General features: G+C 51.4%; 1 protein-coding gene across 1 annotated transcript; it reads left to right on the forward strand.

Annotated features, from left to right (window-relative positions):
* WDTC1 (WD and tetratricopeptide repeats 1) lies at positions 1-24,997 on the forward strand. The gene is made up of 16 exons (XM_032132333.1): positions 1-163; positions 5,913-6,051; positions 8,367-8,450; positions 9,486-9,532; positions 10,683-10,794; positions 11,215-11,402; positions 12,067-12,249; positions 12,547-12,641; positions 13,754-13,869; positions 14,944-15,019; positions 15,634-15,730; positions 17,092-17,265; positions 20,543-20,778; positions 21,152-21,320; positions 21,729-21,921; positions 22,055-24,997. Exons 2-16 carry the CDS (start codon positions 5,944-5,946, stop codon positions 22,250-22,252), a joined length of 2,076 nt encoding a protein of 691 aa, XP_031988224.1. The 5' UTR covers positions 1-163; positions 5,913-5,943; the 3' UTR covers positions 22,253-24,997.
* The last annotated feature ends 1,559 nt before the right edge of the window (positions 24,998-26,556 follow it).

Genomic DNA, 26,556 nt, shown 5'->3' on the forward strand with positions numbered 1-26,556 from the left:
CGCAGCGCAGCCCCGGACAGCTGGCGGGGGCAAACAGGGCCGGGGGCGGGGGGCACGGCCGGGGCCCCGCCGCAGCCCCTGCGCTGCGTCCCGCTCTGCCCCGCATGGATGGAGCCTCGCAACCTCCAGTGCCCGCTGCGCTCGCGCCCGGGAGGCCTGACAGGTAACGGGCCCCCGCGGGCCGGACGGGCCCCGCCGCCCCCGCGGCCCCTCCACCCTGTCAGACACCCCCCCTTATCCCCTTCCCTGCCCGCCGCCCCTCGGTGCCCCCTTCCCTGTCAGCTACACCCTGTGCCCGCTTCGCTCGCAGCTACATCTGCTGGGCCCCTTCTCTGTCAGCCGGCCCCTGGTGCCCCGTTCCTGTCAGCTCTCCCCGCTGTGCCCCCTTCCCTATCCGCTGCGTCCCCCCAGTCCCTCCCCAGTAAAGCACACCTCCTGCCCCTTCCCTGACAGCCGTACTCTCTTTCCCGTCAGCTGTGCCCCTCTTCCCTGTCAGCTGCCCGCCCTGTGCCCACTTCCCTCTGAGCTGTACTCCTCAAACCCCTTCCCTGACAGCTACATCCGCATGTACCCCTTTCCCTCTCAGCTCTCCCCCCTCACCGCCCTTTCCTGACATTTCCCCGCACCCCAGGCTCTGTCAGGTGCCCCCTTATTCCCCCGAGGCGTCTGGCTCCTTTTAAGGATCTCTCCTTTATCCAGCCCCTCACCCCCATTTTTCCCGGCCCCTCTTCCCCCCCAGCCCTGCATCATCTGCTGGTACCGCCCCCTGCCAGGTACAGCTCCTGCTTTTTGGCTTCTCTTTCCCCTCCCACCCCTGGCACTGCCCTGTCCTCACATTCCTCTCCCCTTTCCTGGGTGTGACCCTGCTCTGCTCCCTTCTCTGCCCACTGTCCCCTCCTAAAGCCTTCACAAAAACTTGCTCTGCCGTGCTGGGTGGCCTGCAGCCCCTTCCTTGGAGAGGGGATCAGCCTCTCCTCCTTTGCCAGTTAAACTCCTTCCTGGAGCTGCTGGGCCGTGTGGGACTTGGCACTGGGATGTTGCTTGTGCTGGGCTGAGGTGTTGCCTGGCATCTTCCCTTTTTCCCGTGGATGTGTCAGCTGGGGATCAAGGGAGAGGCAGGGTTCCAGTGGGAGGGCTGAGCTGGACGCACCGTGTGGCCTGAGTGTGTCAGAGTTTCCCTGACAGTCCCCTCGTGCTGGCTCTGTCAGGGTTCACATCTCACCTCTTCTCCTGGCTCCCTGTTCCAGCCATCTGTCCTGGCCAGCCACTGCTGCTCCTGACAGCTCCTTCAGCTGGAGCAAAACCTTCTTTTAACAAGGTGTTTACTGCTAACCAGGTCATTCCCTCTTGGTTTTCCAGGTTTCTTAAAAAAAAAAAAAAAAAAAAGTTCCTATCTACATGTATATATTTTAATTTGATCTGTGACCTCTTGGAAAGTCAAGGTAAAGAAAGCAGGGAAATAAGTTGTGAGGATAAAGAAGCCTCTTGAGGTGGGTTCTGGGTGGTGTTTGGATAGGTGAAATGATTCATAGATGCTGAAGGGAAGGGTCTAAGGAGTCTTCCCTTGGGATGAGTTGTGTGTCCAGAGGCTCGTGGTGTGCAGAGTGCTGCTTTTTCCCAATGACCTTGAGTTTGGAGCCTGAGAAACCTGGGCACATCCAAGCAGTTAGGAATTGGATTGCTTGTTTAAAACTGCTGATTTCAGGAGGCCTGCTGCTTTGTGGAGTTCCTTGGGGTGGATGGAGCTTTTCCAAAGGGGGCTGGGGCTCTGACCCCCCTGTGCAGAGCCCGTCTCTGTCATTGTGTTGCTGTGGGTGGTTGGTGCTCAAGTGATTCCATGAGAGGGAAATACAATCCAGCAAAGGAGCAATCCCCCAAATCCAAGCTGTGGTGGGAGTGTTTGGTGTTTAATTGATGGAATTATTTGTGTTATCACTGTTAAGGCTTTGTTTCCAGACCTGGAGCAAGTGTTCCTCCCCATGCCCTGGAGTACCCTCTGGAAGTGTACTTTCCCAGGAGCTTAAGGGGCTTTTAAATGACTGTCAGTGTAAACAGAGCCTGCCAGATTTGGAGCCCACAGAAATCTGTGCCTTGTTAATTTTTGACTGTGGATTTAAAGGCCAAGTGTTGCGAAAGTTCTGTTTGTGGCCCTGGAGTTTTGTGTGGCAGCAGCAGGAGAGTCCAGGAGGAAAGTGCAGGGAGCTGCAGGTGGGCTGATCCTCTGTGAGCTCCAGGGAGCACTTTGAGAAGAGGTTGTCACTGGATGAGGTGACAGCTGTTACTGGATCCCAGGTTTTTGTCCTGTCTGGGGTGTTCCCGGTGGGTTTGGAGCAGTGAGGGATGAGGGAAAGTTGTCCTTGAAGGGTGATAGGGAAATGTGCCCTGGTGTCATCTAAGGAGTAACCCCAAAGAAGTCACGGAATCATGGAATGGTTTGGTTGGAAGGGACCTTACAGATCGTCTTGTTGCAGTGGCAGGAGCACTTTCCACCAGCCCAGGCTGTTCCAAGCCCTGTCCAGCCTGGCCTGGAACACTCTCAGAGGCAGGGAGGGACGGGATCCTCTCTTGCGTGGAGCCAGAGTGCAGCTGCCTGTGGAGTCAGCCCTGGCAGCAGCAGTGCAGATTTATCCTAAACCGTCCCTTGCTCTGGGGCTTAATCCCTCATTCCACCAGGAGCTGGTTGTGCAGGGTTAGTTAAAAGCCAGGAGCTGCAAGAATGGGTTAGAGCAGAATTTGCACAGTGGTTTTGCCTAAAGAGGAACATTCTTTACCAATTTGCATGGTGGAAATTTCCAAGGAATTTCCAATTCCTTTGGTGGTGACAAAGACAGGCTCTTTGGAGGGGCTTCATGTTTGGAAGCCTTTGTGTCTAAGAAATTGGGAGGCACAGTTTATTTTTGTCTGATTTTTATTATCTGTATTTTGCAGGAGACCTACAAATCTTGGGAGATTTTGTGTTTTGTTCCAGGGTCAGTTTGTAACTGGAGGCTGGATCTGTACAGTGGTGGGGTCAATAGTCTTTAGTGTTAAGAACACTTAATATTTATTTTATTTGTTTATTATTTATTTATTTAATATTTGAACAAGGTAACTGTCATATCCATGGGAACTGGGAGTCTGGGACTGGGATCAGTTGTGGCTAATGCTCAAAATGTGATCTGGAATGAGAGTTTGGGCTTCTTAATCCTTTGTCTGTGATTCCATGATAATTTAAAGGTTCCCAGAGCCTTTGTAGTTGTGGAATACCTGTTGAGCAGCAACGAATAGCAAAGGGAAAGGAGGAAAGGCTCTTGGAGCCTTCTTGGCCAAGCAAAGGCACAAGATCCAGGAGACTTTTGAGCATTTTACACCATCCAGTTGCCAAATCAAGCACTTTCCTGGATGGAGAGACACCTTAAACTCCCTCATTCCTGTTTGGCTGGGTTTTATCCAAGCCTGTTACCCAAGGCCTGCTTTCCTCACCTGTGTCTTTTAAGAAGTAAAGTTAAGATGTGTTGATCTCCTGAGACCTGCACTACAGTGTTCTGCTGGGGCCACCTCTGAGTTACCACAGCCAGCAGTGACTTGTCCAGAGTTGGGAAGCTCCACAACGCATCAATAATCCCAAAAACACTCCCAGAAATAGCCAGCTCCTGTGTATTGCTGCTCTCACCCGGCCAGGGTGGGTGTCAGAGTTCCACAAGGTAGAAAATGCTGGCACAGAGGAGCCTTTGTTGAAAAACCAGGGAATTCAGGTCTGTTAAGGAGTGGTGGTTTTGGGGGGTTTGGATATTCCTTCCCTCTGGGCATCCTGTTCATACAGTGGGTTTATAGGGTATTAATGGTTTTGCAGTGACTTATTTAGCTCTAAGTTGGCTTCTTGATGTGGGTTAATTATGGCTGAATATGGGAGATCTGGGCCTTTCCATGCACACACATTTTTTCACATGTGTCCTTGAGGTTGTTTGGCGCTGTTGGAAGAGAAAGGAGCTGATTAGAAATCAGCCACAAGTAGAGATAGGAAATGTGACAAAAAGACTCCTAAAAGAGCAATGGGGTATTTGTCAGTCGGGAGGGGACAGCCTGCCTGGCCCTGGCATAGTTCCTTGGGGTCCTAAGAACAAAATTCATTTGCTCTCAAAGAGGAAGACAGGAAATCTGCCCGGCAGGGAAGAAGAGGAGGAAGCTGGATGTTGCCTGGAGAGGGGAGACTGTGGGCAGAGCTGGGAATGTTGTAGGGAAGCAGTAAGAGGAGTGGAAGGCTGCATATGAGACTGAGGCGTGAGATGTGCTGGGATATTGTCCCTGTGTCTTTTGAGGATGGACTTGGGGTTAGTGGATCAGTCACTTCCCTGGAAAAGGTTGTGCAACTGCCACCAGTCACTGGTCACAGGTTCCTGCTGCCCACCCTGCCCCTCCCCTGGCCCAGCCTGAGGCCGTTCCCTCTCTCCTGTCCCTGTTCCCTGCCAGCAGAGCCCGACCCCCCCGGCTGCCCCCTCCTGTCAGGGACTTGTGCAGAGCCACAAGGGCCCCCCTGAGCCTCCTTTGCTCCAGCCTGAGCCCCTTTCCCAACTCCCTCAGGAATTCTCCAGCCCCTTCCCAGCTCCGTTCCCTTCCCTGGACACGCTCCAACCCCTCAGTGTCTCTCCTGAAGTTTGGGGAAGCAGCTCAGAAACTTCTCAGGAGCTGCAGAGTCAGCAGATCCACCTGCCCTTGTGCCCAGATGCTGCTGCTTCCTCCCCTTCCTGTCCTTGGGAGTCATTCCCGAGGGAAGTTGTTGTTTTTGTGGCTGCCCCATCCCTGGAAGTGTCTGGGGCTGGGCTGGACAGGGCTTGGAGCAGCCTGGGATAGTGGAAGGTGTCCCTGCCCATGGCAGGGTGGGACAGGAGGGCCAGTGGGAGCCCTCCTGTGGCAGCAGAGAATCAGATGAGGTTTGCCAGGACTCCTGTTTGTTGCAGCGTTTCTGTGAAATGCTCTTGTTTCAATGAATCAGCATTTCCTGATATAGAAGAGGAAAATTTTGGCTTGTTCTGCTTGGAAATGTTTTTAAAGAGGATTTAAAACTAGAGGGTTACATAGGACAAAATGGGTGTTTGAAATTTAATTTTTATTCTTTTTGGTTTTTTAAAGAGAGCTGTAGAAATATCTAAATGGGCCAGGTTGTGGGATGGAAATTGGGGGAATTACAGCATTTCTCAGGGACTGACTGATCCTTTGCTAGGCAGCCTGTCCAGCTCAGGGTTGTGACCATCTCTCTGCAATTTGAATGGTTTTTAGCAGGAGTAGCCAATTCCGTGGGGTTTCAGTTATTTAGGTTAGTACATTAAACTCCATTAAGAGCGTGCAAAACTCTTAATTTCTCCTGGAAATTCAATTTTAAGTGGTCACCCCTTTTCTCTTGCTGAGGTAATTAGGTGTTCAGTTGTCACCTCGTGGTTGGCTGTTGTGATTTCCAGGGAACGTTCATGCCCTTTTGGCTATTTTAGGGCTGTTTTGCTGATAATCCAATGTAGCAAAGGAGAGAGAAGAGGTGGCCAAAAGCACCGATGCTGTGTTTATTCACAGTGTAACCCTTGTTGGTTGTAGAGTTTGGGAAACATGACCTTGGACGTGAGTGGTCATGGAATGATGGGAAGGAAGCCTGGGATAGGACACTGCCCTGGACGCACAGGGTCTTTGCTGGGATAGGAACATGGATTTTCCAGGCCGATGTAGTCCTGGAATTCTGCTCATCATGAATTTCTCCACAAACTGGGAATGGCCTTGAGTCAGACATTCTTTGTTCTTCCATTGTCCGTTCCTTGAGTTCCTTCAGGAGCCTTTATTCCGAACTTTTCAGTTCTTAGCCACCACTATTTCTGGGAAGCAGAGCTTGGCACTGCGAGTGGCCTAACGTGTGGTGTCCCTGCCTGTGTCCCTCCTGTCCTGTCCAGGTAACTGAATGCGGATCCTGGCTCGGCTGGGATGCTTGGATGCACAGCAGCTCTTCCCATAGCTTCTCTTCGTCTGCCCCACTGCAAGAAGATGGCAAAAGCCAACATCACCAGAGACATCATCCACAGGCAGATCAAGGTACGTGTGAGCCCTGTGGTGTTGGGTGGAGAGAGGTGGAGTCAGCGCTGGATTGGGAAAAACTCCTGGTGTTGCCTTTCCTTGGGAAGAGATCTCTGTTATTTACATATTGATAAGCCCTGTAAGGAGCTTAGGAGAACAAACACGCAGGACCTGTCGCTGTCCTTAATGGAGATCTGGGATGAAGTCTGGCATGACAGGAGCACAGTTCCTCTCCCCGGGCTGGTTTGCCATCAGCAGCTCTGTTCCCATTGAGTTGAAGGGAGAAATAGAGCTGCTTGTGTTTGGGCACCACAAAGGCCCTTAGCCAGCTTCCCTCTCTGCTTTCTGTGTTCTCCCTGTGTGATCTTGCCATCAGAGGTATTTCTGACTGTAGTAAAGCTAATGATCTCTGTCACAGCCTCTCTGTCTCCTTTTCTTTAGAGAGTGCTGTGTTGCTTCCTTTGTGTAGGGAAAAAAAAACTTGTGCAGTGGTGGGATCAGTCATCTGATGGCTGCATTTGTGGAATATCAACGTGAAAGGACTGGCTGCAGCAGACACAATAGGCAATTATTGCTTGGACTCAGAGGCCTGAAATCATTTGCAGCTTTGCTGATAATCAGCATTCAGGAAAAGGATCTGTGAGTAGCCAGAATAAGGAACTGGGAGCTCGAGTGCTCACTTTGCAGTTTGGTACCAAACTCGGTTATAAACTTGTAATTTAATCCATGTGCAAAGATTTATTTTGCTGCCCTAACAAGGAAGGGCTGGTTCTGTGGTTTGAGCCTTAGCCTGGGACTGTCTCACACTGTCTGCTCTGTCAGACTTTGATGTGTGACCTTGGAAAGATTGCTAAGTCAGGCAGTTCCTTGTAGGAAAAGCAATATCCTACCCCACAGCCCTCACAAAGCCACTGAGGCTGCAGTAGCACAGAACTGTACCTGCAGCACCTTGCAGTGCTTTAGGAGTGCTCTCCACAAAAATACATCAAGGGGTTTGAAATTTGTCATGGAAGCTCCTACAAAAAGCCTGGTTTGTTTTGCCTCCAATCCTTTTATGTCTGTCTCCATTTTGTCTTCAAATAGCTTTTGGTGTGTGAAGTTCATTACTGAACATTGGGCTGGGAAGGGAACTCAGCACTTGTGTGTCTGCTCTGGGACTGCTGATGTGCTCGGAGCACCAGCAGGGTGATTTTGACGTTGGTGTTCCCACCTCGAAATGCTGATGAGGAAGGATTAAGTTGATGAGTGTGGCTTGGAATGGGACCACAGCTGGGTCAAGTCCTAGGGAAGAATCTCCTTGGACATTAGATGTTCCATCCAGAATCTGACTTGCATTCCCTCTCCTTCATTCCTGCCTCTGCAGTTGGCCTTCTTTCATCAGAGCCATCTGCTGATGCATCTGTGAGCCCTGTGAGATCACAGGGGAAACAACTGTCCTGCTTTCCTTCACCTTCATTTGTACTGACGCAGTTCTGTGGCAGCTGTTCCCATCCCTCTGGAACAGCCTGTGCCGTGGCTCTGCAGCTCCCGCTCCCTCGCTGAGGAACAGCCCATCCCTAAAGGAAGCTGGCCAGTTGCACTCCCCACTTCTTCGCCCCATGGTGCTGGTGCCTTGGGACAGGCTCTGCAATGGCAGAGTTCTCCTGAGCAGCTCTGCTCCAGTTCTGCTGTCCTCAGGACTGAGGTCCTGCTGAAATCCTTGCCAAGGGGTAATAACAGGCAATCCCAAGTTCTTCTGTATCTTCTGTTTCAGGCCCAAAGTAGGGTCAGCTCATTCTGCCTCAGTGTGGGCCTCTCAGAGCTGGTTTTGGCTCCCCAGCTGGAGCCTGGCACTGGTTAAAATCAGTTCAGGGGCAAAAATTGTGATCTGCCCACCTGGAGATGTTCAAAGGATGGGAAGGCTGTAGAGGGACTTGTCACAAGGATGTGTAGGGGTGGGACATGGGGGAATGGCCTTGAGCTGAAGGAGGACATGGTTAGATGGATCTTGGGAGGGAATTCTTCCCTGTGAGGGTGAGCAGGCCCTGGCACAGGTTGCCCAGAGAAGCTGTGGCTGCCCCATCCCTGGAAGTGTCCGAGGCCAGGTGGACGGGGCTTGGAGCAACCTGGGATGGTGGAAGGTGTCCCTGCCCATGGTGGGGAGTGGCACTGGAGGGCCTTTAAGGTCCCTCCCCACCCAGACCATTCTGGGATTCTGTGACTCCTACTACAGTACAGGACCTGTGGGCACCCCAGTACCTGGGGTGATTTTTAAACTTGAAGAATCTTCTCTGGAAGGGCAAAAAGAGTGTTGTGTTTGCTGTAGTCAGTGTGGTGCTTGTTTGGCCCTGCAGGAGAGGGGAGCGCTGGGCTTCGAGCGCCACTACCACGTCACCGACCCCTTCATCCGCCGCCTGGGGCTGGAGGCTGAGCTGCAGGTGAGTGTCCAGAGAGCAAACCAGCTCCTTGGTGTGCACCTCACTGCAGGAGAGGATGAAATTCACTTTTGTGAGGTAAATGCTGATTTCTTGGTCCCCCAAACTGCATTAGAACCAGGAGTAGCTCAGTGAGAGCTTGCGTTGAGCTTTCTGCACTACCTGGTGTGCCTGCAGGAGAACCCTAGCAGGGTGGGCATCACCTAATCCCAGCACTGATCCCTGAAGGAGACAATTGTCAGCTGTTCAGCATACTCAGCTCTAATGGGATCCCTAAGGAACAGGTTGTAGTGCACTCTGACATACCTTAGAAAAGATTTTAAGATCATACAGAACATTCTGAGTTGGAAGGGACCCCCAGGGACCATTGAGGCCAAGTCTTAAGTGAACAGCCCGTCTGGGGGTCAAACCCACAACCTTGGCATTATCAACACCCTGCTCTACCCAACTGAGCCAACCTCTAACACATCAATTATCTTGATTTGGGGGAGAAAAGGATTCTTTTGTCCCCCTTTTCAGTCCCATCGCCCATATCAAACGCTGCTCAACACTCCCCCACATCCTGGTGCAGGTTGGTTAATGTGGATGAAGATGGATGATGTAGTCACCCAGCAGCAAGGTGCTTCTAACAGAGCTATCAAAAGTGCATTTTCCCTGTGTTCCCAGAGTGCCTGTACACGTAATTTGTCAGCCTAGCCAAGGGCTTTGGAAGCAAAGTCACCTTTCCGTGCATACAGCGGGATTTCAGCTGTAGCCTCTGAGACTAAACTGCCATTTTATTCAACACTACCTTTTTTTATTTGTTTCATTTTGCCTTTTCTACCCCAGCTGCTCTAGCATGTCTCTCTTTTCTGGAGGAGCTTATCTACCAAGTGTGTGGAGTTCTTTGCAGGGTTGGAATAAAAAAATAAAGAACTCTGCTTTTATTGGAACAAGTTGTTATTTGTGGGGAGCTTGCTGTGGCCTTGTCTTAGGACAGCTCTGTTTGATAAATCTGAAGTTTGAGTAATACCATCTTCCCTTGTTTCCTTCCCTCAGGGTCACTCCGGGTGTGTCAACTGTCTGGAATGGAATGAAAAAGGAGAGTAAGTATGTGGCTTCATTTGGGGGATCAACAAAGCCATAACCCCAGGTTTTCCCAAGAGTAGGATGTAGGTCATCTTATCATAAGCAGCTGCTTCCCATTTCTAGTAAAGTGGAGCTCAAGCTCAGAATTTGAGCTGTAGTAGAGCTCACGCTTCAAAAGAAGCTTTATTTTGTTAAATATATCTGGATATTATTAGAAATGCCCCTTTAGTGAGTTCAGAAGGGAAATGGTCAGACTAAGAAGTGGAGACTGAAGGCTGCTTCTCTTCTCTTAAGTGGTATTATGGATTATAATGGATCTTTAGGATTTGCCCAGCTGGTGGTGACATTTCCCCACCCCCTTCCCCGTGCTGTTAAAAGCTGCTGCTGAGGGACAAATATCCGAGGCAAGGAGGTAGAGAATTCACCCCTCTGCAGTTTTAGAGGGAAACTAAAGAGCCACTTCCATTAACCAAGTGGAATGAAGAATTTCTGCCTGAGAAATGAGTGGATGGAAGGAAGAGGGGGTATTTCTGGACATGCCTCTTACAACATGCAAAGTCTGCCCTCTGATACTCTTCAGAATTATTTACCAGTGAAAATTTCATGTGCTTGAAAGAGAATGGCTACAAGGAGATCTAAGTTCAAAAGAGCTGAGAGTTGCAGATGCCAGATTCCTTTGGTTCAGATGCAGATGGATGGACAAGGCCAAGAGCACCTTGCAATGGCTTTGCACTTAAAAAGCAGTTTGTGGTTCACCCCATGAGCCCTGGGACTGCCTGGGCACATCCGGAGCCTGGGAATGAGTGCCTTGGCTGGGCTTCAGGGATGATGTGGAGCAGTTAACACAGCCAGGGTAATAAGGAAGGCGGAGGCCCCGCATTTTGTTGTTGAGCAAACACTCCTGTTTTCCCATCGGAATCGGGGTGAGGTGCTTCAGTCAGCTGTGTTTTCCGTGGAATGGCTATTTGTCTGCTTTAGCTCCTTGACCTGGCTGAAGGGATGGGTGCACGGTGAGCAGCAAGGACAGAGAGCTGAAGGAAGAGAGGAAATGGGCTGCTTAGGGCTGAATTAAGTTAATGGATGTCTGCGGTCAGACAGCTCCACGGACCCGGGCATGGTGTGGAACAGAAGAATTCATGGTGCATATTTGTCTCCGGTTCCTTTTAGCTTGTTGGCCTCTGGCTCTGATGACCAGCATACCATTGTGTGGGATCCTCTGCACCACAAGAAACTCCTTTCTATGCACACAGGACACACTGCAAACATCTTTTCTGTCAAGGTATGTGGTTAGAAGGAATGAGCAGCTAACAGAAGCAGCAACCTGAGCAGCAAAAGGATAAATCCTTGCTGGGAAACATTTTCCTGCAAGCAGTTTTCCCCCCAAAAAAGTTTAATATTTCTACTTATGGGGGAAAAGGGATTAAATCTAATATTGCACTCAGTTTATGCAGATCCCAGACTTATTCTCTCCGTGAATTGGAAGGAAATGGTTGTAGCAAAGTGGGATGTGTGACAAAGACACTCTCCTGTGTCCTGCTGTAGCTGGTGACTCTTGAGTGTGCACGCTGCCTGTGTAATAGGGAATAACATGGGTTAGCCCATGTTCCTGAAGCAGAATTCCTGCTCCATGACTGCCAGGGTGTCCATGTCAGCAGCCTCGGTGCTTCTCCAGCCTGAGTGTCCCATCCCTCTCCCGCAGTTCTTGCCGCACTCGGGGGATCGGGTCCTCATCACGGGAGCTGCAGATTCCAAGGTGCACGTCCACGACTTGACTGTCAAGGAGACCGTGCACATGTTTGGAGATCACACCAACAGAGTGAAGCGGATTGCCACGGCTCCCATGTGGCCAAACACCTTCTGGAGTGCAGCAGAAGATGGGTTAATCAGGTACAGGATTCCAGTTGGTTTGGTTGTGGGAACCATCACAATGTGTGCTGTGCACAGACCTGAAGAGAGGCTTGTGTCTGTACTAAACACCTTAAACTCATCTCTGCCTTCCCTAAAACTGGAAAGATTTATCTTGGGGAGTCATACATACTCTCCTCAGCTCCTCCATTTTCCTCACTGCTGGAAAGGGTGGCCAGGAAAGGAACAGGTCATGACTTGGGAGTTAAATTTGGAACTTGAATAAATCTGTGCACATTATAGATCTGCTTTTAATGATTATCCTGATACTGAGGCCTAGTGTGTGTTGAACTGAGGTGCTTCTAGTAACCTGTGGCACCAATGACTGTTGTTCATGTCCTTGGTGTCATCTCTCTTAGCTGTGTCAGGAGGGGTTTAGGCTGGATATTGGGAAAAGGTTCTTCCCCCAGAGGGTGCTGGGCACTGCCCAGGCTCCCCAGGGAATGGGCACGGCCCCAGGGCTGCCAGAGCTCCAGGAGTGTTTGGACAATGCTCTCAGGGACAGGGTGGGATTGTTGAGGTGTCTGTGCAGGACCAGGAGCTGGGCTGGATGATCGTGGTGGGTCCCTCCCAGCTCAGGACATTCCATGAGTCTGTTCCTGCTGTTACCCCATGACGTGTCTGCCCCACTCCCATCCCTTTGCAGGCAGTACGACCTGCGGGAGAACAGCAAACGTTCCGAGGTCCTGATCGACCTGACTGAGTACTGTGGGCAGCTGGTGGAGGCCAAGTGCCTGACAGTGAACCCCCAGGATAACAATTACCTGGCCGTGGGGGCCAGCGGGCCCTTCGTGCGGCTCTACGACATCCGCATGATCCACAACCACAGGTAACAGCCCCTGGCTTTGGGGGCACATTTCTGGTGCAGGAATCTGGTCAGGGCTCTGATGGGAAGAGGGACTTGCAGGGATCCAGCACTCGCCTGTTTCTGGGAAGTTTTGCTCCATTTTTTCTATCACCCAAAGTCTTTTTGATGAGTACATCAGGGTGGTGTGAGGCTGGTGACCCCACAGCTGTGTGGGCAGGAGGCCTTGTCCTCGTGGGTGGACAAGAAAAGCCGGTGTAGATCAGGCTTCCAGCAGTTGAATACTGTGGTTGTAATAAGGCTGTTCCTCTCTGTGGGTAGGAAGAGCATGAAGCAGAGTCCTTCAGCTGGAGTGCACACGTTCTGTGACCGGCAGAAGCCCCTCCCGGACGGGGCGGCTCAGTACTACGTGGCAGGTATGGGCCCTGCACTGGGGGTGACTGGGGGGACTTCACTGCCTGAAGAGGCAGAGTTCTGCCCATCACACACAAACCCCCTGCTCAGAGGATCTCTTCTGTGGGATGTTCCGTGGAGTTGCAGGTTGTTTCACTGGGGTGGTGAGCTAGCCTTGCTGCTTCTTGTCCAGCATAAATGAGTTTTTGTCACTCTTACTGGAAAGTCAAGGACTGGATATAACCTGGGCTCTAAAGGCTTTCCTGGAGTTGGTCCCAGCAAAGCTGCTGTTCAAAATTTTTTGGCACAGAAGTGACTTGTCCTCATCCTGCAGATAAAGAATCAGTGATGCAGTATCTGAGCAATCTAGATGACATTCTTCTCCAGTGTTCGTTATTTACTATCCTTTACCCCAAAATGTTTGTTTCTTTTTTTAAAAAATAGCTCAGACCAGCATGTTCAGCAGACCAGTTCTGACAGTCCTGCTCCTGATGAGTCCCACTAGGGGATTCCTCAGGTCCCCTGAATTGGTCATGCAACGCATCTGCTGTCTGAAGAACAGAACCTGTGTGTGAGCTGAATATTTAGGAGCTTTGGTTTCGTTGTGCTGAGGGCTTTATTAAGGAAGCCTAATTAGGGGGTTGAGGATGGAGGTATTTGCAGATGGCCACAAATCACAAAAGCCAAATCCTAGTGAATCCCTAAAACTGAGATTTGCTGGGTTCTGCAGGCTCGTTGTTAACAAGGCAGTTACAATTCCTGTCTTCATGTGGAGGTGGCTGTGCAAAATTGGAATCATGGAATCACAGAGTGGTTTGGGTTGGAAAGGACCTTAAAGCACATCTTGTTCCACCCCCTGCCATAGGCAGGGACACCTTCCACTGTCCCAGGTTGCTCCACACCCCATCCAGCCTGGCCTTGGACACTGCCAGGGATGGGGCATCGACACCCGGAGCCTGTGAAAAGGCACCACCGTGCGTGTTCTGGTTCCTCATGGAGGGATCCAATAAACAGTGGGAAATGGAAAATCCCGTAGGTGCTTGTGCTCCATGGCTTTGCTCTTGTAAAAGGGAGCAGCTGGGGTAGAACAAAGACAACAGTTAAGCCAATAATTATGGACTTGTCCTCCTCACAGGGCACCTCCCAGTGAAGCTTCCAGACTACAACAACCGTCTGAGGGTCCTGGTGGCCACGTACGTCACCTTCAGCCCCGATGGCACTGAGCTCTTGGTCAACATGGGAGGGGAGCAGGTAAGGAGGCAGCAAAGCTTCACATTGGGTCACTGGACATTGTTGTGTGCTCTTGAAAATAGGTACAGCAACTTCTCTGTGGGTAATGTGATTGATTTTAAACTGCTTTCTGATTAATTCAGACTAAATACTTGGGATTAGGGATATATTCGTTACGCTGTCACTGATCAAAGTTAAACTATGTTCTGTTGTGATTTTCCAATTCACATTTCACTCTCTGGAAGAGGAGAAAGAAAATAAACAAAACCAGTTCTGGAACTGACCTTTGTTGACCTAGAAAGGATTTCATAACTCATTCTTGAAACATCAAACTGCTTCTGTAATAGAATGTAGTGAATAAGGAACTTGGAGAAGCAAAGGCCTTCACCTGGAATATTGATTGCTTTAATTTTAAGCTCTGGGTGATATTCATGGATCTTTTGTAAAGCCTATCAATGGAATGAGAAAATCCTCCTGACAGCATTAATCAGCGTGGATTAAACAGGACCTTTGCTTGTGGGCAGGTTGCACTGTGCTTGTCCTCTGCAGCTCTTTCTCACATGTGCAGTCACTCCCTTTAGAAGAAGGTGAGCCATGGGTCCGGCCTGGGCTGTCCATTCCTGTCCCAGTACAGCTGTAAATCAGGATTTCACAGGACTGCCCTGGGAGTTTCTCGGGAAATACTGGTTCCATCTTAGAGAGTCTCTTCCTCAGTGTCCCGCCTCTTTTGTGTCAGTTGGTGTTTGGTTTCTTCATTATCACTGTGTTAATTGAAATATCTTAGTTGCTCGATTGAGCTATGAAGCTTTCTGAGCAGGTTGGTCAGTGGTCAGGTCATCTTTTAAGTTCTGCAGGTGTGGAGTAAGACCAGGTTCCTGTTTCTCAGTGTTATTCTCTGAACTGGGCTGGCCTGGGACACACCCCAGTTACTGCTGCCATCCCTTGTGTGTCCATCTATAAACAAGATTCCCAGTGAGAAAACTGGAAATAGCAAACACAAACAGGGAACTGTGCACCCACTGAGCCCTTTTTTATTTCTGACTTGAGCATCTCTGTTTTGCAGACTTGTCTCATGCTCTTTTTTCCTTTCCTTAGGTCTATTTGTTTGATCTGACGTACAAACAGCGACCATACACTTTTCTCCTCCCAAAGAAGTGCCACACTTCGGGGGGTAAGCGTGCTGCTGTCACAAAGGGAGTGAACAGCAGAGTGAAGTTCTGTGCTACACGACTCATTTTCAGGGTGCAGGAGGAAAATGAAGCCGGGTGTGGGTGTTGCTGGGCTGTTTGTGCATTGCAGTTCATACCCTGAGTTCCAAAATCCTTCTGCAGAGGGGCAAAACGTGAGGGCAGAAGTGACCTGTGGAGAGGGATGTGTGTGAGCTGAGAGTGCCTAAAGCTGTGCTCAGGGATTAAGCAGACTTTGTCAGTGGTTGAGGTGCTGGTGTCCTCCCAAACCATTCCAGGATTCAATGATACTCCAACTATGGCCTAAAATCAGTCGAAGCCCTTGCTGTGTGTGAGCTCTTAGTTCTGTGTGTGTCTGGTTTTCTGATCTAGAATTGTATTGCAAAGGACACTGCAGAGATTTGTAAATACAAGAAGTAGTAAATATAAGAGGACAAATCAAATCCAGGCGGCTGGAGCAGGTGGAGTCACAGAGGTTTTGTTTCTGCTCTGAGTGGGGCTGTCGTGTTGGCTTGGCCCTGCTGTAAAATAAACCCTGAGTTTGTATCATCTACAGTGATATTTAGCATGGTTGTATATTTCTTTTTCTAACCTTCAGAAGTGCAGAATGGAAAAACCTCTACCAATGGAGTGTCCAATGGGATCCATCTCCACAGCAACGGCTTCCGCTTGTCCGAGGGAAGGGCACACATCAGGTGAGGGCACACATCAGGTGAGGGCACACATCAGGTGAGGGCACAACTGCCCCTCCAGGGGGTTCTCTGGCTTTGTCCTTGTCCTTTGCCTCTCGCCAGGGTGAGGTGCTGCCAAAAAGGTGTGAAGTGCAAATCCCCTTTCCCTGCTCCTGGATCGCCAAGTGGCCTCTGTCTTTGGGGCTGTGTTGGCCCCTGTGAAAGGGAGTCAGACCGGGCAAGAGCATCCTGGGGGAAATTGTCCCTGAGGATTTTTTCCTCTCTTATGATGAGTTAAGGTGGACAAAACTAAGAAATGATTTTTCAGGCCTGGAAACAAAGTGTCCTGAGTGGTGGTTGCTTCCTGGCCCACAGGAACTGTGTGTTGATAGTGGCAGAGGCTGCCAGGTGAAAGGACCTTGCTTCCCTTTGCCATTTTTTGGGCACTTCCCTGCTGCAAACTGAACCAAAGCAGCCAGAATTGTTCTGTGACAGCAACACTGGAATCACTACTGCCATTCCTGGCATGGGAGCTGGGACTGGATGGAGCCTCTTCTGTTGCTCCTGCTGATTTCTTTCTTTAAGAGCAAAATGCAGTTGGGGCAAAGCAGCAGCAGCACATCTTGCTGGCTGTTTTTCTTCCAGCTGATGAGACTTGGTTTTAAGTCGAGGCATTTATTTAATACCATATATGGGTAGTCTGGGTTCCTCCAAAGTCACTTTGTGGAATGTTTCAGCTCCTCTCCTCTAGATGGCCCCTCCACCGCGGCAGCAGGAATGGGGCTGGAATTTTGGATTGCGGAGCATGGGCCTGGTGAGCTCAGATGCTTCTGCATTTGCATTGTTGTGCACTCCTAAAAGAGGACTGGAAATGTTGTTTATGCAGTCAAAACAAAGATGTATTGGTGAGGTCCGATGCTTAAAATACCCACTGCTCATTTTGGAGTGTGTCTCTGTAGATGAAGAAAAAATGGAAACAGTCAAATGATGGTCACACTGATGTAGTGAGACTGCCACAGGGTGGGGAGGCCCTGGCACAGGGTGCCCAGAGAAGCTGTGGCTGCCCCTGGAAGTGTCCAAGGCCAGGTTGGATGGGGCTTGGGGCAACCTGGGATAGGAGAAGGTTTCCCTGCCCATGGCAGGGGGTGGAATGAGATGGGCTTTAAAGTGTATTCCAGCCCAGACTATTCTGGAATTCGGTAGTCAAAACCAAGCCTTTCTCTTAAACTCAGGTTCTTCAGGTCCAGAGTCCCTTTCTGCCTTTTCCTGAATCTTTTATTAGCAAGTCCAGCAAGCATTAGCTAAGCTGGAACTAAACACTCCAGACTCTGACCTGGAGTTAAGGATGTACAACTTACCTGTGCTGCTCCCTTCTTCCCCTGCAGCCCCCAAGTGGAGCTGCCCCCGTACCTGGAGAGGATCAAGCAGCAAGCCAACGAGGCCTTTGCGTGCCAGCTGTGGACCCAGGCCATCCAGCTGTACAGCAAAGCTGTGCAGAAGGCCCCCAACAACGCCATGCTCTACGGGAACAGAGCTGCTGCCTACATGAAGCGCAAGTGGTAAGGGGGCAGTGCCACCATGGGTGACTCCCAGGGGCCACCTGGGTGAAGGACCGGGTTTCCCTCTGTGAGGGCGGGGTTGGGGTTATCAGATTGAGCCACAGTTGGGCACCTCTGGCTCAAAGGGATGGCACAGCTGTCTGTGCTGGAGAGATTCTGGGGAGCACAGCTGGTAGCAGCCCATTGTTTCACCTACTGATGTGCTGAGTGAAATCCTGACCCTTTCCTGTGTAAAAAGAAACCCCAAATCCACATCTGATTCACAGCATTCTGGGTGTCTCCAAGGGTGTTTGTGTGTCTTTGGGTGGTTCTGATCTGCATTAAAGAAGGGCTCTTAAATCTGCTGTCAACACATGACGTAATGGTGACTGTGCTTTGTAACATCTCCTGACAGAAGGCTGTTTTAGGGCTGCTGGGGTGGCTTTGGTTGCTGCTTTATCCAAGTACCTCACACTGCAGACACTTAGACCTGGTGGCTCCTGTGTTACCCCAGTTAACCCACACTCCCTTTGACTGGAAACAAACCTCTGGGAGGGATCTGGGGAGGTGGCAGATCCTGGCAGTCGGGAGGGGATTCTGCCCTGGTGGTTGCAAAACACCCTGTCAGCCTCTGCAGTAGGTAATGTCTGCTCTGACCAGTGGCCAGAGCTGCATCTGCAAGATACAGCTGAGTTATTTTAGTGCCTGTCCCCTTGAGCAGAGTAAGACTGAGTAGCATGACTTGCCATTAACATATTTAAAATAGCTGTGGTCCTTCATCTCCATTTGCTTTGTGAGGATATCCTTCTCCTGTCCCTGCTGAAATCCCCAGTATGAATTCTCCTCTCTTCTTGCCAAGATAAAGAGCAGCCAGCAGTTGTTGTGACTGTTGGTAACTGGCCTACTGGCTGTTTTGCAATAGCAGAGATTTGGGAGCTGCCTCAAAAAGACCTCAGCGTTCAGAGGGAGAAGAACAATAGGTTGGGATTAAGGGATGGAACACAGAAGCTGAGTGCTGATCTCATGAATGACATTTTTCTTACAGGAATCCTTTTTCCCGAAGGGTGTTGGCACATCTGAACCTTTCAGTGTGTCAGCTACTGCTTTGCCACAGTTTTGGGTAGCAGGAAGATGTGAAAAACATAGACACAGTGGGTTTCTGTGGCATGCAGGGGGTAGGATTTAAATAGCACTGAGCTGATACCTTCCAGGTGCAGAAAAGGGGCACTTTTCTGCTAGGAATAGTTTGTGGAGAGTGGAGAAGATGGCTGGGATGTCACTGAGCAGGAGGAGAGGCAGACAGTGACCCAGGCTGAACCACCACGTGTCTCTGAGGTGTTCTTGATGTCTGGAACAGGTACAGGCCACCCTCAGAACCCTGCAGGTCCTGCTTTGGCCTCATTCTCTAAATAACAGAGAGAGCAAGAAAAAATGAAGGTCTGTAATTTCCTAACCTCCCCTTGCTCATCTCCCTTAAGATGCTGCTCATATTTTCCAGCACTTCTAAGGCTGCCCTTTGAAATTTTGCTCCTAAAAGCCAACTGCATCCCCCTCTGGATTGCTTTCAGCAGTCCACGTTGGCAGTACTGAGCTGATTTCTAGTTCTGCACAAGCTGAGTCAATCCTGTAACAAAGGGAGAAGTCAGAGCCTGCTTTACATCCCACCATGTCCATTTTCACACCAGTCTGTTGGGCTGCCAACGCTGGTAGTTGAGCTTGAAGGATGTTTGAGGGTGGCAGAGCAGTTTAAAAGCCCAGTCAGGTGTGCAAGTGTGAGACACCTGTCTGTCACCCTAACAGGTAACTTGCATTCCCCCTTTCTCTGACTGAAAGGGGCCTGTTGCTGCGTGTCCTGAACTAACCCTGGCAGTGTGCAGAGGCAGCCCTGGAGAGCCCTGTTCCTGCTGCAGATCTCATGGGCAGGGCATTCCACCCTCTGCTGTGCTGGGGAGTGGCCAATACCCACCTGGACAGGAGGGAGCTGCAGGGTGAATGGTTTGCAAAGCATGCTCCTGCAAGATTTGGAGCTCCCCTTAGTAAGTCCAGTCACTGGGACACCTCTTCCCTCTTCCACCTGTGCATGAGGAGGAGCTTCTTTACTGTGAGGGTGACAGAGCACTGGGACAGGCTTCCCACAGGGGGTGTGGAGTCTCCTTTACTGGAGGTGTTTAAAAACTGGACACAATCCTGAGGAATGTGCTTTGGGAGCCCTGTTTGAACAGGGAGGGCGTCCTGCATGACCTCCAGTGGTCCCTTCCCACCTGAGCCTTCCTGTGCTTCCCTGACAAGGGTTTCATGTGATCGAAAATTGTTGCTCTGCAAATTCATCATCTCCTTGGGGGTGTTTTGGACTTTGGTAGGTACAGTGCACAGAATCCTGGAATGGTTTGGGTTGGAAGGGGCCTTAAAGCTCATCTCATCCCATTCCCTGCCATGGGCATGGATGCCTTCCACTATCCCAGGTTGCTCCAAGCACTGTCCAGCCTGGCCTTGGACATTTCCAGGGATGGGGCAGTCACAGTGGGGCATGTAGGTTACAGGTATGAAACATTATTATTATTAACCATCAAATGGAGCCTTGGGCACTCAGCCTTGCTCTGCCAGCCTGAGCTGAGCACCATAGCAGGCTCAACAAGTCCCTCCTGCTCCCAGAGCACAGCCAGAGACAGCCCCATCCCCACAGCCCTGAGCTCGGGGAATCAGGCTGTAAACAGGATACAAATACCCAGTACGGCCCAGCCTGCTGTAACATCACTTCTAAAACTCCAGGGTTTTTTCCTATAAAGGTGAGAAAAGGCTCCTGCTTGAGACATTTGTGCATTTGTGGTGGGAGGTCCTGCAGCTCCTGGCGGGGGCTCCGTGGGCCGGAGCTGTGCCGTGTGTCCACACAGGGGCACGATTGAGCTGTGACAGGGAGCCCGCCTGGCACGGGAGGGCTGTGCTGCCTGGCCAGAGGGCTGCTGCATCCTCCATCTTCAAAGGACTTCCCGAAATGTGCTGCAGCAGGGAGCTCTGCTCTCTTGGATTTAAAATGGCAGGTCAGGGCTGGCGGGGCAGCCTGGTGTGGTCACATCCCAGAGCTGCCTGTGGGCGTCTGCAGAGGCCTTGGGGAGGCTGGGCTGGGTCAGGTGGTGCCCCCGAGTCACAGCAAATGCTGTTAGTGAGCTCCTGGGGTGTGGGATTGTGTAGAGAGCTGGAAACAACAAGCTGTGGAGTGAAATGAGGGCTGGGAAACAGCAGTGGAAAATGTTTGCTGTTGCTGCTTGGGCTGGCTAATCCACCACTCCCTTTTCCTCAGGGATGGGGACCATTACGATGCTCTGAGGGACTGCTTGAAGGCCATATCCCTAAATCCATGCCACCTGAAGGCCCATTTCCGCCTTGCCCGCTGTCTCTTTGAACTCAAGTACGTGGCAGAAGCACTGGAGTGTCTGGATGACTTTAAAGGGAAGTTTCCAGAACAAGCACACAGCAGTGCCTGCGATGCACTAGACAGGGACATCAATGCTGCCCTATTCTCCAAGAGTGATAACGGTGAGTGCTGCTGCTCCTGGGCTTCTCCAAGGTTACACTGAAACCTAATGAGCACACAAGGACTTTCTTCCTTAAACTGCCCCTCTGAAGTAAAGCTCCAACTTCTGAGAGTGATTGATTGTTGCTGTGCAGAAAAACTAGCCTGAGCCTGTTCTTTCCTTGTGCCTGGTCCTGGTTTGCTCTTGAGTGAGAGTGTGATAAAAGGAGTCTGATGTAGCCAGGAGATAATCTGGAAGGAAGGAAGCTCGTGCTCTGAGCCCAGCTCCCTGCTGGAATTGTCCTTGACTCTTCTCTAAGGCTGCTGGGGTCTCCTGGGGTGCTGTTTGCTTAGAACTCCCCCAGTGGTGCTGAGGGAAACGTGTTGTCCTTCCAGCTGAAGACAAGAAGGGGGGAGGCCCCATCCGGCTGCGAGCCACAGGCCGCAAGGACTCCATCTCTGAGGACGAGATGGTGCTGAGGGAGCGCAGCTACGACTACAAATTCCGATACTGCGGCCACTGTAACACCACGACAGACATCAAAGAGGCCAATTTCTTTGGCAGGTATGCTGGCAGGTGGTAGCCAGGGGTGCAGGACACAGTGAGCAGCAGCAGGGTGCTCTGTTCTGTGGGATAAAGCCTCACGTGTAGCCCCATGTTCCCATTCATGAAATGACACGGACGCTGGTTTGGAGGGTTGGGAAAAGCTGGCGGGAAGCCTCCTCCTGTGTGGCTGCATGAGCAGCTGGTGAGGAGCAGATCCACAGAGGGCCTGGTTGGGCTAGCACTAAAGAAATCCATTTGGGATTGAAAACAGGGCTCCTGGGGATGCAGGGAACAAGCATGGGTAGCTTTATGTGGATCTGTAAGTGTGAGGGGTGTCAGCCTGCTGATGGTAGAAGCCATGTGAGATTCTCAGCCTGCTGGAGCCTGGCTCTTGAGTGTGACCCAGGCTCTGCTCCTCTGCCCTAGCAATGCCCAGTACATCGTCAGCGGCTCGGACGACGGCTCCTTCTTCATCTGGGAGAAGGAAACCACCAACCTGGTGCGTGTGCTGCAGGGAGACGAGTCCATTGTGAACTGTCTCCAGCCTCATCCCAGCTACTGCTTCCTGGCCACCAGCGGCATCGACCCGGTTGTGCGACTCTGGAACCCCAGGCCGGAGGTAAGAGCTGCAGTCAGAGCCTCCCGTGTCGTCGGATGCTCTTTGCTGCTGTCTTTTCCTACTGGGCTCTCCCGTTGCAGCAGCGGGAACAGCCCCTCTTTGGTCCTGAGTGCTGTCCCTCGGTGTCTTGCAGAGTGAGACCCTCAACGGCCGCGTGGTCGTGGACATGGAAGGTGCTTCCCAAGCCAACCAGAGGCGGATGAACGCGGACCCGCTGGAGGTGATGTTGCTGAACATGGGGTACCGGATCACAGGACTGACCAGTGGTGGGGCTGGAGGCTCAGATGATGAAGACAGCTCAGAGGGGCAAGTCCAGTGCCGGCCCAGCTAAAACAGAACTGCCTCTCCTTCCTCTAATTGTTTGGCTGAAAGGGAACCGAGTTTCCTTGGTCCTGAACTTTCTCTGGTGAATGACTGCACTGTTTCGCACTATGCACAGGGTAGGACAAGCTGGCAGGGGCAGGAGCGGCCGTCTCTAAACCATCACCTCCTCCTCCTCCTCCTCCTCCCCGGCAGTGCAGTCCGGGGTTTGCCTTTAGTGGAATTTAGTCCCAACAGGGGTCTTTGAGTTGTCTGTGAGCAGTGTAACTGGTGATTATTTTTCCAGAGCTGCTGTATGATCTGGTACAGGGGCTGTTGCCTGCATTGCAGGGGGGATGTTAAATTCCTGAATAAAATACAAACCTAGGGCAGGGGTTATGGAATGAATTTACTGCAGTGATTTTGAAAGCTTGACTGTGCTACCAGCCTGTCTAGAGGCCCCTGGTTTATGGTTGTTGGCCATGAAACACCTGTTTTGTCCCATAACATCTTTCTTCTGGCTTCCATCTCAGACACGTCAGCAGATGTAGCTGTGCTGTATTGAGGACTGGAGGTTGCCTGTCTTGTCCCCCTGTCTTAGCTGAGGGATCAGAGAAGGCACTGGGTGTGTGCAGCAGCTCCACGGGGCAGGACGAGCTTGCCCAGTTCTGATACTCCCTCCTGTGGTCCCTGAGCCCGTGGAGGGAGGTGACAGTGATGGGCACAGGTTGGATCAGAGGCCAAGGACTTGTGTAGCTAAAGCTGCTGAGGAGCGGGCAGGTGACAGCACCTCTCCATTGCCCAAGGTGTGTAGCTGTGTTTGCTTTCTCCTCTCCGTGTCACCTGTGCGGGAGCTGAGAACGTTGTCACCGCGTGAATGATGCAGCTACAGTCTGGAGTTGTCAGAAGCAGCGTTTTTGTGCAGCCAGCTGCTCTGTCTTGGCCAAGGTGGGCCTTCCCTGCCTCCTTGTTGGTGTAACATTGGATGGATTCGTGGTCCTCTCAGGAACCCTCCTTCCTCTTCCTGCTCTCCACGCCCTGACTGGCTGCAGAGCCAGGAGCACACCTGGAAACACAGCACTGTACTTCCATTCCTTCCCCCTCCTGTAACACACAGCCCTGTTTCCCCTCTTGCAGTTGCCAAACACTAAATACCCCACAGATCTTACACAGCTGTGCTACAACCACCTCTGGAGGTTGTTTTTTTCTAGGACTATCAACCAAGACCAAAGAGCCCCTGGAGATCTGAACCGCTCTGCGCTGTCTCGTGTCTCTTCCTGCCGAAGGTCTGAACATGTTAGCCGTGGTCCCAGGGGTGTGAGGTGTGTGTCTGGGAGTGTGCGCGCATGTGTGTGTGCTGTTCTTCCATGTGGTGCAATCCCTGGTCTTCCTGTTGCTGCCGTGGAAAGATGAGAGGCCTCCCTTTCCTGCCTCTGGCTGCCTCTGGCTGCCTCTGGCTGCCAGGCGCTGCCGAGCGCGGCTGCGCGGGGCTGCCCGAGCCAGGGCTGCCTCTGCCTTCCAGAACAGTCCTGGACACGAGGAGGGAGAGAGGTCAGCGGGCAGCATCTCTCCAAGGACTGTTCCCTGCAGAGAGAGAGAGAACTGGGACCTGAGGGTGCCCCTCGGACAGAGACTCGCCTGCTCTGTCCCAGGGTGAAGCCCGAGCTCGCCCCGGTGCTGTGGGAGCCCCTCAAAGGGACCAGCTCCCCGTGTGCTCTGCCCAGCTGTGGTGGCAGGACCAGCCTCCCCTCTGCTGCTGAGGCAGAGCTCACCTGGGCCAGGTGTCCCTCAGCTCCTGGGGCAGGTTTGTTTGTTCTCACGCAGTACCTGAGACTGTTGAGTTCACCTGGCTGGGGGTGCACCCCTGGCACTTGCTGCTCTTCCAAACCCAGAGGCAGCAGAAAATTCTCCTCACTTGGGTGACTTTCTGACATGGTATGCCCTTTTCTTTTTTTGCTTAAGGCTTCCTACTAGATGCATCTTCTTTTTTTTTTTCCCCCTCTCTTCCTCCCACTCAAACATTTTTTTCAGCTTTCAGTAGACGTCTGCAGACTTTGATTTTTAAACTGAGAGACTGAGATGGAAGGCTCTGAAGAGGACAGACCTCTCCCTCCCCATTCACCTTTTGCTGTGGCAGCTATTTTTTGGGTTTTTTTACCCTTGTGAGACAGTGCAGCTCTTTTACCTGCCAGTTGCAGTGTGAAAGCAACCAGATTCCCTGCCTCTGCAAGTGGGTTGCTGTTTTTAATGGCTGCTTTGGTTAAAAAAAAGAAGATTAATAATAATAGGAGAGAAGGGGAGAGAAAAATCTTTCTGCCTCTAGCCCCTTTTCCCCTTGCTGTGGGCAGATTACCTGCTTGTCGCTTGTTAACGAGGAATTTGTATTTATTGGTGAAGGAAAAAAACATGCTGGGGAAGTCAGGAGAAGATGTTGCTTTATTGACCTCTGCTGTTTACTTCAACCCCCTCTTTGGGAAAGCTTCTTCCTGCTCTTTCTGGTTAACTCTTTCTAGCCTGGGATATGCAGGGATGCCTCCTTTATTTTTGTATTCTAGCAATGGGCTCTCCGTTAGGAGACTCTAGGATTCTCTTAGTGTTGCAGTGACCATTGCTTCTCGCTTTTTCGAGTACTAAAGATGATCATCTCGTAAACTTTGCCCCTGCAGTTGTAGAGGTAACACACGAGCCTTACTGCCCTCATTAGAAGGAGCAGAAAACTTGTTTCTCTGGTCCCTGGAAGAGAAAGGGTTAAGCGATTAAACGATTCTTTGTTCTAGTTCTTTCTTGGTGTGTTTTGTTTGGGGGATCGTGGTGGCTTTGTTCTACCTTTCTCCTCTGTGCGGGTGGGTGGAGGGTGGCCTGGTTGGGCCAGGTGCTGTCTGTTCTTCAGAGAAACAGAGGCTCCAAAAACTTGAGTGGGAAGGGGGCTGGGGAGCCCAGAACGTGGCCCATGAGCTGTGGTGGCCACGGAGTCAGCGCTGAGTTAATCTATCCGGGTTTGGGAACTCAGAGCTGTCAGTGGCGCGAGGGTTTGGAGCTGCCAGCGCTGGGGTGGGGATGGGAGCAGCTGCCTGGGAGGAGGGGAGGGAAGCACATCCTGCAGAGCTGCTCCAGCAGGCCGAGGGTCTGAGGGGCTTTGTCAGAGACAGCAAAGCTGTAAAATCCTGGTGAGGTCCCTGCTGAACCCAGAAGCCAGAGGTGGGTGAGCGGAGGCACAAAGCTGCCCGAGCCCATCCGGCCTTGTGGCTGCTCTGGAAGAGGCCCCGGGCCGGAGCAGTGGAGCCCGGGGGCCCCGGGCAGAGCCAAGGTCACCTGCCTGAGTCACTGAGAGACCTCCCGAGATGTTCCCGTGTCAGCAGCAGCACATTCCCTGCCTTGCGTGGTGTGTCCAACACCAGCCTTTGGACCCTGAGATGTTCCTTTGCTAAAGGATCTCACAAACTCACTTTTTCCTCTGGGTTCCTGCTGCAACACCTCCCAAATATTTCCTTGCTCTCCAAGCTGCAGGCCTTAAGGGAGAGTTGGAAAACCAGGCTGTTATTTTCAGAATCCATTTGAACTCTTCTCTTAAAAATTCCTGTTGGACACCTTTCAGCCGAAGGTCTTTTGAGGCCTCTTCATTTCAAATCCTGTCTGATATAAATTATTGCTTTAAGAGGCAGCTCTGCTGTAACAAAGCAATGAGCATCCATAGCTGGAATTGGCAATCAGCTAATTGGGTCAGCTCTTGGAGTGAGTGGTTGGAAGCTGAGTGTTTGAATTGTGGGTGGAAATGGGTAGAAGGACCCAGAAAATGAGTTTTATTTGTCATTTGGGTGAGAGGATTGGGTTGAGGAAGCAGAGGAGGGATATGCTCTGAGATGTGGGGGGAGGAACAGTTGCAGCCTGACTGACAAATTCACTTTTCTCTGATGGAACTGTTGGCAGTGCCAGCAATAAAACTGCACCAGGCTCAAGATGGGTCCTGTGTCTGAGCAAAATGGGAGCAGGGTGTCGGGAATCTGCCTGCTGTGGGTGCCAGGAGCAGTTCAGTCCTTGTAGCTGTTTCAGGCCTTGCTGCTGCAGGAGAGGAGAAGGACGGGGACCCCCTTTAGGGCTAGCCTGGAGAGGAGCTGGGTCTTGTCCTGGATTTCACAGCTGAGAAATCACCATGACCAGCACTTGGCTCTGGGAGCGCTTCCACTGGTGCCCCTTGTCCCTGAGAAACCGGTGGCTTTTCCTTTAACCATGGAAGTTGCCCTGTGGATCGGCTGTGGCAGCTGGGGAGGGAGCGGGGGGGGGGAAATGCAGCTTCCCAGTGACAGGGAGAGAGAAAAGCCCCGAAGGCTGGAGCTG

The sequence above is a fragment of the Corvus moneduloides genome, chromosome 23, assembly GCF_009650955.1.
Source record: "Corvus moneduloides isolate bCorMon1 chromosome 23, bCorMon1.pri, whole genome shotgun sequence".
NCBI classification, from domain to species: Eukaryota; Metazoa; Chordata; class Aves; order Passeriformes; family Corvidae; genus Corvus; species Corvus moneduloides.